Source organism: Bufo bufo, chromosome 1, assembly GCF_905171765.1.
Source record: "Bufo bufo chromosome 1, aBufBuf1.1, whole genome shotgun sequence".
Classification (NCBI taxonomy): Eukaryota; Metazoa; Chordata; class Amphibia; order Anura; family Bufonidae; genus Bufo; species Bufo bufo.
In genome coordinates, this window is record NC_053389.1 from 293,988,231 (window position 1) to 294,000,855 (window position 12,625).

At 41.3% G+C, this 12,625-nt stretch overlaps 1 protein-coding gene across 1 annotated transcript in view; it reads left to right on the forward strand.

Annotated features, from left to right (window-relative positions):
* CAMK2A (calcium/calmodulin dependent protein kinase II alpha) overlaps positions 1-12,625 on the forward strand; it is a 331,715-nt gene that overhangs the window by 285,585 nt on the left and 33,505 nt on the right. The window contains exon 13 of the mRNA XM_040440682.1: positions 1,880-1,920. Coding sequence (XP_040296616.1) covers positions 1,880-1,920 — 41 coding nt within the window. The remainder of the gene's footprint in view (positions 1-1,879; positions 1,921-12,625) is intronic.

The window sequence follows — 12,625 nt, forward strand, 5'->3', positions numbered from 1 at the left end:
TACATTTGTCGGTGTTAAACCTCATCTGCCACTTCTCTGCCGAAGCCTCCAATCTATCCAGATCCCTCTGTAGCAGTATACTGTCCTCTTCCATGTTAATTACGTTACACAGTTTAGTGCCATCTGCAAAAATTTATATTTTACTATGCAAGCCTTCTACAAGATCATTAATAAATATATTGAAGAGAATAGGGCACAATACTGACCCCTGAGGTACCCCACTAGTGACAGTGACCCAATCTGAGTGTGTACTGTTAATAACCATCCTCTGTTTTCTATCACTAAGCCAGTTAGTCACCCACATACAGACATTTTCCACCAGTCCAAGCGTTCTCCTTTTATATACTAACCTTTCATGCGGTACAGTGTCAAATGCTTTGAAGAAGTCCACATATACGACATCCATTGATTCGCTGCGGTCAAGTTTAGAACTTACCTCCTCATAGAAACTGATTAAACTAGTTTGACATGACTGATTCCTCATGAAGCCATGCTGATATGGCATTATTTGCTTATTTTCATTGAGGTGCTCCAAGATAGCATCTATTAGAAAACCTTCAAACAGTTTACCCATGACAGATGTTAAACTTACCGGCCTATAGTTTCCGGGCTCTGTTTTTGGACCCTTTTTGAATATTGGCACCTTATTTGCTATGCGCCAATCCTGTGGAACACTCCCTATCAGCATAGAGTCCTTAAATATCACAAATAAGGGTCTGGCTATGACATTACTTAATACTCTTAGGGGTGTATGCCATCTGATCCCGGCAATTTGTCTATTTTAATCTTTTTAAAACGCCGCTGTACTTCTTCCCGGGTCAGACAGGGCACTTTTAATGGGGAATTTTATTTTTCTATTCCCTTATCACCCTTTTAAACCATTCATTTGATTATACATGTAATATATTTTATTAATTTGATCATTCAGGCAATTTTTCTATCACCTTTTTACTGAATATTTTGGTAAGAATGCTAATTCATGTTTGGTTAGGACATTACTCAAAATTGATCAAAAAAAGAAACTCTTAAGAGAAGATCATTTAACTATTCTTATCTCATCTGCTACAAATGTGTTTATTTATTTTTTATTAAATAGTTTATAGATTCTGTAATTATATTTTTATTTTCTTGATAATATGATATGAAAATTAATTATAGGTTTAGTCCTAAAGGAGGAAGAGATTAACACAATTCTTCCTGCTTCCGAAAGTCCTTTGCTCTCCTCTCCCCCATTAGGTATTCCTTTTGGAAGTAGGCCATGAAACTTGCTGGGACACACTTAAGGATTGTATGAGGGAGTGAAACATATTGAAGGACAACTGCTCATCATGCACTTGTGCAGCTGTCTTCGCGAGATACTTGACTACAGCATTTTAGGGCTATTATTAGAGAAGAGGGAAGGCTGGGCGATCAGAGGCACAGACTGGAAATATAGAAACAAAACTGCCCGTAGAGATGAGCCTCATCTCCAACAGAGCAGAGCTGTGTCTTACAAGTCTACATGGGGAAGGAGTCTAATTTATAATGAACTGAGGCCTCTATGGATCTATAAAACTGATCTGATGATTGGATAAAGGAAATGGTTTATGGCAAATGAATGTGATTACTGCAAAAGGAACTTGTCTAGTATTTAGTGAGGTTGTCTAGTCAGAAGTGGTCAGGACCATGTCTAAGATGCTTATATAGATGACAGAAAGAAGATCTCAGAGTTTCAAATTCTAACTCTATACACCTAATGAATGACACCACTAATAGATGTCAGAACTTATTAGAAACTCTCTACTTGAAGACAAAGCACAGTTCATTATGCTTCTTCTGATCTTCTGCATCCTTGTGGCACCTGGGCTGGGTCTTCTTACCGTCTACTTCCTCTTTTTAGGAGGCAAGAGTGGCAGTAACAAAAAGAACGATGGGGTTAAGGTAAGGGATTACTGTCTATTAAGCAACGTTTCCCAATTTCTTACTTCAATTTTCATTACAGCTTTGATGGTTTATATCAAGTGATGTGGGTTAAAACTTAGACTACTTTCACACTAGCGTTTTTTGTGGATCCGTCATGGATCTACAAAAATGCTTTTGTTACAATAATACAACCACATGCATCCATCATGAACGGATCCGGTTGTATTATGTCTTACATAGCCATGACGGATCCGTCATGAACACCATTGAAAGTAAATTTTCGTTTCGTTCAGTTCTGTTTTGTCCCCATTGACAATGAATGGAGACAAAACTGAAGTGTTTTCTTCCGCTATTGAGATCCTATGACGGATCTCAATAGCGGAATTGAAAACGCTAGTGTGAAAATAGCCTTATAGGTAATTATAAATCATACCTATTTTATATAATGTTTGAGTTTTGATGTCACTGAGTTGTCACTTTGGATTTGAATTATTAATATATAAAAGCTTTATCTATGTGATAGTGTTTACATGAATTGGAAAGCCTTGAAGGTCCACTCAAGCTCCATTTTTAGACCATCGGTAATTGATTATGCCACACCCAAATATGTTCAGATGACAACTAGCCTAGAGGCCATCAGATGTATAAAGAAATAATGTTATAAAGCTAAGTACCTCTCACTGATGATAGGGCATAATTGCATGCTAGGACCAAACTGGAAATGATAGAAGGATGACTTTGTGGTCCATTACATTAGCAAATGTAAGCTTTTCTTCATTGTTTATAGTGGTTGGCCAATCTCTAATGTCCACTTTACTTACATAGCTTTGAATGAAAAGTCGAAACTAAGCATACATCAGTGACTATAGATGACTATTTTATGAACAACTTGTTATTCAAGGTTTGTCTGTGAAGATTGCTCTAAAATGAAAAACCACTAATCAATCTGTTTTGACCCGTGGCCCGTTCTGAGCTTCAATTGACAGGATTAGTCATTTAGTATGAACAACATTCCAACATGGCACATGAGCTTTTCCACAGATATCTGTCTGTAACATATGTTTGTGTTGGCACCAGTATAGAGGTATCTTAAACATTGAAGCCTACCTTTGTGTAAAATATTATAAAAAAAAAAAAAATTGTTTAAGTGGACTGTCCAACCATCTAATGTGTATGGGGCTGTCCCAACTCTGCTACAACGGAAAGAAGGATGGCCAAGAAGAACAATATTTCAACATGCAGGAGATAAGCCATCGCTAGAAGTGTCTGGCAGTGTGCTTGCCTCCATATTTAGATCACATGTACACACAGATGATCCAAGCATAGATGTGTATGGGAGGAGGGGTCAAAAGGAACAACTGTTGGCCGAAAGAGCATTCTAAGGTATTTGGCCACCTTATAGTTAATGATACATTTAGATACCTTGGCTGGTGGAAATTAGATTAAAATATTGAATATCATGTAGTCACATTACTATGTGAGATAAAATAGTGGGTTTATTGCACTATGCAGTTAAGTTATTTTTACCTTGCTGCAGTAATTTCAGTGAACTAATAGGTAATTATTATCCCTACATAAACAGCAATGACCTCAGATCAGTGTGACAAATTAACAAGACGTCTTGTTTATTTATGGCTTGTGGTTTAATATACTTATAGCTCGTCCTTTCAATTCTCTTGGTTATTTTGTCATTTACTAGGTATGTGCACATATATTCCTTACATGGTGGCTCGCTCAGGGACACCTTACACTATAGAAGGCTAAGTGCACTGGACCCTCAAAAATCCTGTGTGCTGAATAGTGTACAGTACAAACCGTCTCTTAATGCTCTCCCTACGAGTTATATTACTTTATTGTATATGAGCTATTTAGAGGTACAAATCAACAATATATGTAACAAAGTCAATAGTACTAAGTCAGAGCAACTGGACTGATAGTATTTTATGTGGACAGGATCCTAGGTGCTGAATAATGCTTCATACAGTAATGGCCATGACAGTCCAAAAAGAGTGATTATAATATTGAACACACTGAACATGTTTCGTACCGCCCACTGCTTCTTAGTACAGGTCCTTCTTTATTCTGCCCCATAAAATGTCCCTTCAGATGGGGAGATACATTATAACTGGCATGCCTTTTTTTGGTTATGTCCCAATAAGGAAGGGTTTTAATGCTTTTATTTTACTACTACTTCAATGTTGCACTTGATATTGACTGAGATATCTGAATAACTCATATAGGTAATATTGCTCATAGATTGAGCTTTGAGAGCCAGTTTGGAAAGCTTGAATTTAGACACACTTATATACTGTAGTACATGCATATATACACTGTGACACTACACATATATACACAGTGACAAACACACTATATCTATAGAAAACATTAGTATAACTTTGTATATATTGCACTGAGTTGCATATCTCTAGTTAGGAGTGTGCATCACTTAGGTCTTTCAGTCTAGCAAGACACTAATCCGCTTTCTAATATTATCTTTTACCAATCATTCAACAGTTCCTGTGTAGACTGAAAAAATCCTTGTAGATTCATACGTAGGAAGGTCCCTATTCTACAGAAAGAGTACTATATAAAAATTCCTAACAATCCACACAGCAATGTGTGTTCTTTCTTCTGTTGTAGAGATCTGCAGAGAAGGTGCTTTGAGAGTCACCAGGAGTGGTGCTCATCTACTGCTTGGAAAGGACTTCTTGTCTTGATTGTGAGCCTACCCTATATCAGTTACTCTTGGTATACCTAGGCATCCATTTATCTGCATGTCTGTACTGTGAAAGCAGATGCTGGATATGAGAGAGCAGTATGCCCAGCTTACATTGCTCTTTTCACACAACAGGGCTAAGGTGAACTAGGAACCAATTTTAGGGAAATCCTTTAATTGGGAAATTTCTCAATATACCATAAGCTACATGTCAATAGGTGCAGGTCCTATCTCTGGGACCCACACCTACGGTATGTCACGGTGAGCTGTCCTCCCAAACCTACACCCCATCTGATGAGATGACCTTCAGCCTCTGCATACAACAGGGAAAGACTGTGAGATGTCCAGCATGTGCAGTTCTCTCCGTTCTCATAATAGAAGTTGTATAGTAGATGCTTTTTATATTGTATACTGATATTAAAATTTAGAGGACATGCTTCACTGTTAAGGTATTTATTGAGGTTTTTTTTGCTTTTACAATGTGAAATGTTACATATGCAAAATAATACTAGGTGTCAACAAATATCTTCCTGAAAGATAATGATGTTAGAATTACAGAAGGCAGTAATTTCATTGTCATTATATGCCTTTCACTGTTGGTTATATTGTAAATGCAGCCTTAATTAGGGTTTTGTGTTTAGTGCTCCAGTTTGGCACTGTCACCATCTGTTGCATATCCACTGTTCACAAAGAATATGATTGCTGCAATATGTGTGTTTATAGTGAAATGTGTGCTCTGAAAAACAGTTTTGCTGTTTTTTTTTTCTCTTTTTATTGTTTTTCCTTTTTTAATTTTTCTACTTAATTTCTACTTTTAATGTTTATGGTTTTTGCTGCAAAATATTAGAAATGACTGACATGCTTCACATCATATATCACGTACAGAATATATATGTTACAGAGAAGTGATTCACGACTGTGGCATAATGGGAGTTGTAGTTTTGCCACAAATGAAAAAGTGACAATTTAGGGCAGGGGTCAGCAACCTCTGCCCCTCCGGCTGTTGTGAAACTACAATCTCCAGCATGTATATTTGCTTGGGCTGTTCTCAGGGCTGGTGCAAGCATTTTTGTCAACACAAGCGAAGGTACATTTTGGCGCCCCCCTTCCCCACCAGAACTCGTGGGGGTGATATAAAATAGAGAGGGTGATGTAACATGGAGGGGATGATGTGACATGGAGGGGGAGAAAAGGGACATGGAGGGGGAGAAAAGGGACATGGAGGGGGTGATGTGACATGGAGGGGGGAGAAATGTGACATGGACGGGGAGAAATATGACATGGAGGGGGAGAAATTTGACATAGGGGTGATGTGACATGGAGGGGGATAAATGTGACATAGGGGGGTGATGGGACATGGAGAAGGAGAAATGTGACATAGGGGGAGAAATGTGCCATGGGGGGGTGATGTGCCATGGGGGGGGAACAAATGTGACACAAAGGGGGTGATGTAAAAAGGATGGGTAATGTGACATTGAGGGGGAGAAATGTGACATTGAGGGGGAGAAATGTGACATTGAGGGGGAGAAATATGACATGGAGGGGGAGAAATATGACATGGAGGGGGAGAAATGTGACATGGAGGGGGAGAAATGTGACATGGAGGGGGAGAAATGTGAAATTTCTCCCCCCATGTCACATTTTTTCCCCCATGTCACATCACCCCCCCATGTCACATTTCTCCCCCATGTCACATTTCTCCCCCTCCATGTGACATTTCTCCCCCTCCATGTGACATTTCTCCCCCTCAATGTCACATTTCACCCCCTCCATGTCACATTTCTCCCCCTCCATGTCACATTTCTCCCCCTACATGTCACATTTCACCCCCTCCATGTCACAATTCTCCCCCTTCATGTCACCTTTCACCCCCTACATGTCACATTTCTCCCCCTCCATGTCACATTTCTCCACCTCCATGTCACCCCCCCCCCCTCTATTAATGTTGTGTAAAAAAACATTATGCTCACCTGGGCCTGTTCCCGTCTGCAGCAGCTCCCTTTCTCCTCTGTGTGGTCCTGGTATCTTCTCTCTGGGCTCCCGACAAGTTTGAGGACCTTTCCCACTCAGCCAATCAGTGGCCACAGCTGTGTCACATGTCAGGCCAGTGATTGGCTCAGCGGTAAATCACTGGCCTGACACGTGACACAGCTGCGGCCACTGATTGGCTGAGTGGGAAAGGTCCTCAAACTTGTTGGGAGCCCAGAGAGAAGATACCAGGACCACACAGAGGAGAACAGCCACGGACGGGCGGACGACAGCACGCAAGTGATTTATAAAAAAAAAAAAGTTTCATTTTTGGCTCAGCGTCTCTGTGCCCTAAGGCAGCCGCTTGGTCTGCCTTATCATAGCGCCGGGCCTGGCTGTTCTCGAAACTCTCGTTGAATTGAATGGAGCATGCTGGGACTTGTAGTTTAACAACAGCTGGATTGCCGGAGGTTGCTGACCACTGGTTTACTGAATACTGGTTAAATGGTTAAAATGTGCCTAAGGGATTTTATTGAAATTTGAAATGTATTGAATTTTGACAATAAATGGGGACAAAACTGAAACGTTTTCCTCTGGTTTTGAGATCCTGTGCCAGATCCCAATCCCAGAAAGGAAATCACATGCAGTATGTCAAAGTAGCCTATTAGGGCTTAATCCCAGTCACAGATGACCTTTAAAGTGATGCACTAGTTTAATTAACAATTCCCTTATCTAATGTTACCATTTGGAATACTATTGGTACCTTTCAGAGTGATTTGAAAATACACCTGGACTACTCAAGACTACATTTTACAGTTTACGGCAGTATACCGTATATTCTGCAATTGGAATCCAAAATAAAATCATTGGTAGTCTGCAGAAATCTCCACATCTGCAATCTAGTGTATTCAGTAGCTGACCGGACTATTATATGATGATTATAAGAGATTGCTATTTAAAGTGGATCTGTCATGATCTGCATGGGATGGAGGGGGAGATGCTGAGCTCAGGGATGGATAGTTTTCTAATATTTGTTTTCATAATATTATGTAAAACAATCTATTTAACTGCTGCCGGGACTCATAGAGAAAGCCTGGGAGTCCTGCTTCCTCCACCCTCACACAGCGACAGCTTTGTATGAGTTTGTATGTAGGACAAGCTGTCAGTCACTGTGTGTGGGTGATAGAAACTGGACTCACAGGCTTTCTCTATGAGTTGTAACAGCTAGGCCTCATTCACACAGCAGATTTTGCCTTTGCCACGTATTTAAGTGGTGTTTCTGGAATGGATTTTCAATTTGAATGCAGCGTACCTTTTTTGCCTTCCTCTGGATCAACTTGCAGGATGACAGGCCGAACTGGATGGACAAATGTCTTTTTTCGGCCTTATGTACTATGTTACTATGTTACTATGTTACCTGCTATCGGTTCAGCCCCATTCTTTGCACTTAAAGTGTAACTTTTATTTTTTTTATTTGCTAGTTTATTAGAGCTAGACATGTATACCTGAGTTAGGGTACTTTCACACTTGCGTCAAAGTTTTCCGGTATTGAGTTCCGTCCTAGGGGCTCAATACCGGAAAAAAACTGATCAGTTTTATCCTAATGCATTCTGAATGAAGAGCAATCCGTTCAGTATGCATCAGGATGTCTTCAGTTCAGTCCTTTTACAGTATTTGGACGGAGAAAAAAACGCAGCATGCTGCATTTTTCTCACGGGCCAAAAATCCTGAACACTTGGCGGAATGCAGGATCCGGCATTTTTTTCCATAGGAATGTATTAGTGCCGGATCCGGCATTAAAATTGCCACATTGATGGTCCCGGTCTTCCTGCCTGCGCATGCGCAGACCTTTAAAAATGTAAATAAAATTATACCGGATCCGTTTTTCTGGATGACACCAGAGAGACGGTTTCGGTATTGCAATGAATTTGTGAGACGGATCCGCATCCGGATCTGTCTACAAATGGTTTCCGTTTGCATACAGATTGCCGAAATCCAGCAACGCAAGTGTGAAAGTACCCTTAGTCTGTCAATGATTGTTAAAAGATCTGTAATTACCTTATAATAACAACTTTCAATAATATCCCCTGTCCCTTTCCACTGGTCCATTAAAAGACTGTTGCTAGGGATTGTCTGTCTTCCCTTTAGTATAAACAGAAAACAGAGGGGCGGTCCTTCACACTGCATGCCTGCATTAGTTTTCAGAGTGAGGAGGCGTGTCTCTCAGTAATCCAATCTGATTGGCTGGCAGGAAGCTACTGGCTACAGCAAGTGTGTATGGGAAGTGAGGGAAAGCAGTTTTGGCCTCAGAGAACTGGCAGAGGAGCCATCTTGAGAAGATCCTCATATTGTAGAAGATAAAACAGCTGTAACTAAGGGAAAAACTCAAGGAAAACAGTGGTATGTGAAACTAAATATTGCTTTATGCATAATGCTGCAGCAGCAGTAACATATGCTAAAATAGATTTTTGAAGAAAACATGATAATTAGACTTTAAATTGTGAGTGGACAATCACCGCTGTTTCCAGTGTGTATGTGGGGAAACAATTGGAGGCGGATTTCAAATTACCACCAGGTGGCTTTTTAGTGCACAGTCCACTCTGCAGAAGACTTGATGTGAACAGGACCTTAAGGCCTCTTTCACACGAGCGAGATTTCCGCGCTGGTGCAATGCGTGAGGTGAACGCATTGCACCCGCACTGAATCCGGACCCATTCATTTCTATGGGGCTGTGCACGTGAGTGGTGATTTTCACGCATCACTGAAAATCGCAGAACGTTCTATATTCTGCATTTTTCACGCAACGCAGGCCCCATAGAAGTGATTGGGGCTGCGTGAAAATTGCAAGCATCCGCAAGCAAGTGCGGATGCGGTGCGATTTTAACGCACGGTTGCTAGGAGACGATCAGGATGGGGACCCGATCATTATTATTTTCCCTTATAACATGGTTATAAGGGAAAATAATAGCATTCTGAATACAGAATGCATAGTACAATAGGGCTGGAGGGGTTAAAAAAATTAATAAATTAACTCACCTTAATCCACTTGATCGCGCAGACCGGCTTCTCTTCTGTCTTCTTCTTTGCTATGCACAGGAAAAGGACCTTTGATGACGTCACTGCGATCATCACATGGTCCGTCACATGATCCATCACCATGGTAAAATATCATGTGATGGACCATGTGGTGAGCGCAGTGACGTCATCACAGGTCCTATTCTTCAAAGAAGAAGACAGAAGAGATGCCGGCTGCGCGAATAAGTGGATGAGGTGAGTTAATTATTATTATTTTTTTTTTAACCCCTCCAGCCCTAATGTTTTATGCATTCTGTATTCAGAATGCTATTATTTTCCCTTATAACCATGTTATAAGGGAAAATAATACAATCTACACAACCTTGAACCCAAACCTGAACTTCTGTGAAGAAGTTCGGGTCTGGGTACCACATTCAGTTTTTTATCACGTGCGTGCAAAACGCATTGCACCCGCGCGATAAAAACTGAACAACGGAACGCAATCGCAGTCAAAACTGACTGCAATTGCGTACCTACTCGCGCGGGTTTGCCGCAATGCACCGGACCTAATCCGGACACGCTCGTGTGAAAGAGGCCTAAACAGCTTTTTACATGAAAATACGGAAACAAATGACTGTATAGAAAGCTATTTACCCTGAGCTCAGCATCTTCCTCTCTATCCTGTGCTTCCCTCAGGTAGGCATGGCAGAGCAGCTTAATGCCGCAGCTCCTTAAAAATTCCGAATGATCAGCCTCAAGTGGAGCCTTTTTAGCCTTTGTATGGTCAGTACAGAGGGGCTATTCCGTTTCAAGTTCAGTATGTCAACTTATATATCTAGCAAAAATGTAATACTAATCATCTTGTGTAATTATACCTAAGAAAATGATATTTGGAAAGCCTATCATATATGGACTTGTGAAATATAACTGGGCTGAACGCCACTTATTTGAAATCAATGACATTGTCATGTTATGAAACCTCTGTGGTCTGCAATCAGTGGCCCTACATTTCCCAGCATGTCCTCTACAACCCTGGTTTCTGGGCTTGTTGGGAGCTGTAGTTTTGCAACAGTTGGAGAGCCGCAGATTGCAGACCACTGCTCTATATGATACACAATGATGTCAGTAATTCACATTTGCTGTCATCACCATTTTGCCTTTATTCTTTTAAGATGGTTGCTTATAGCAAATGTGGATAAACGTAGGAAAACACAAAAGGAATCTTGGACAAATACTGAACTATGATGTCAGCTCAGTTTTCTCTACACTGGGACTGACTGTAATTTGGGTCTTCGTGATGGGACTCCGCTTATGAACACCTGTTGATTTTCATAATTCTAAGGACAGGTGACCAAAAAGGAACCCACAAAACAGTTTCCTGTCATCAGCTGCGCTGCTGCTGCACACTGTCCTACCTGCTGCTTCCCCACACTGCACACTGTATGACATGCTGTCGTCCTGCACTGCACTCTGCTTCATCTGCTGCCTCACTGCACCGCGCTCCATCTGCTGCTTTTCCGCACTGCATACATTTCTACAGCAAGTGTTTCAATGGGAATCTCATTTAAACCAGACTTTGGGAAGGTGCTGACTACAGATCAGGGGCATATTTGGGGTTGCAGATAAGCTATGTCAAATATTAGGGGATTTGGGTATTGCCAACTCCCCCATTTCAGTCTTGGATTAACCTAACCTAGTCCCTCTCTCCGCAATGATTAGGGCAGACCAACGTTGTTTTAGTCATTTACTTGTAACCCCTAATTCTGTATTAGATTCAGGCAGTGCATGACAAGACCAGACATGACCCCTGCTACTGCCTCCTGATAGGGCAGATTAGTAAAATGGAGAAATGGAGCTAACTATGCCCTGCATGCTAACTTACTTAGGCTACTTTCACACTGGCGTTCGGTGCGCACCGATAATGCAAACGTTTGTATCCATTCAAAACTGATCCGTCTTGACTTACATTGAAAGTCAATGGGGGACGGATCCGTTTTCAATTGCACCATATTGTGTCAGTGAAAACGGATCCATCCCCTTTGACTTACATTGTAAGTCAGGACGGATCCGTTTGGCTCCGCATCGTCAGGCGGACACTAAAACGCTGAAGGCAGCATTTTGGTGTCCGCATCCAGAGCGGAATGGAGGCGCAACGGAGCCAAGCTGATGCATTCTGAGCGGATCCTTACCCATTCAGAATGCATTGGGGCTGAATTGATCCGTTTTGGGCCGCTTGTGAGAGCCCTGAAACGGATCTCACATGCGGACCCAGAAACACCAGTGTGAAAGTAGCCTTACACTTCATACAGGTGACTCTTTCAGGTACACCCTTCCTTAGAGGGGGGCCAAAGCTAATAGACAGCTGAATGTCAAATGTTGTAGAAATTAGTCGGGTTGTGGAGAAGTGTAAATTGAAGTTTGTGGGCCATGGTGTAAATCTATAGCAGATCCTCTCCATTGCACATACAATATATAGTACTGGTATCCTCCTATGGGGCTGAAGAATCGATGGGGCGGCTTAGGCATAATTTCATAGGTGCAAGCTCAATCTCTGCACCTCATGTACGTACAGTAATGTTCCACCACAGGGATAAAAAGCACAGTGCTGTCATAGTACAGAGATAGTGAACGCTTAGGAGGACATTTAGGCTAAATGCACACAATCAGGATTGCGTGCAGATTTTTGGCCACACATTGAGGTTTCCTGGTGCAGTTTGGGAAGCCAAATTCAGGAGTGGATCATAAAAGAAGAGAAAGTATATACGTAGAACAGATATGATTTTTCCTCTTTTTTGAATTCACTCCTAGTTTTGGCTCCCAAAGCTGCATTAGAAAACCTGACTTTGTGGCTGTATCCTGATGTTTTCTAGTCAGTGGGATAGCCATAGAGGTTGTAGATGTGACATAATGTAGAAAGTATGCCATCCTTGCCCAATGTACGGATGTACACAAGTAAACAAATACTTTCCCCTTTACCTCCTTTACCTTTGTCCTAGAGATCAGCGTTCAAGTTCTGAATTTGGT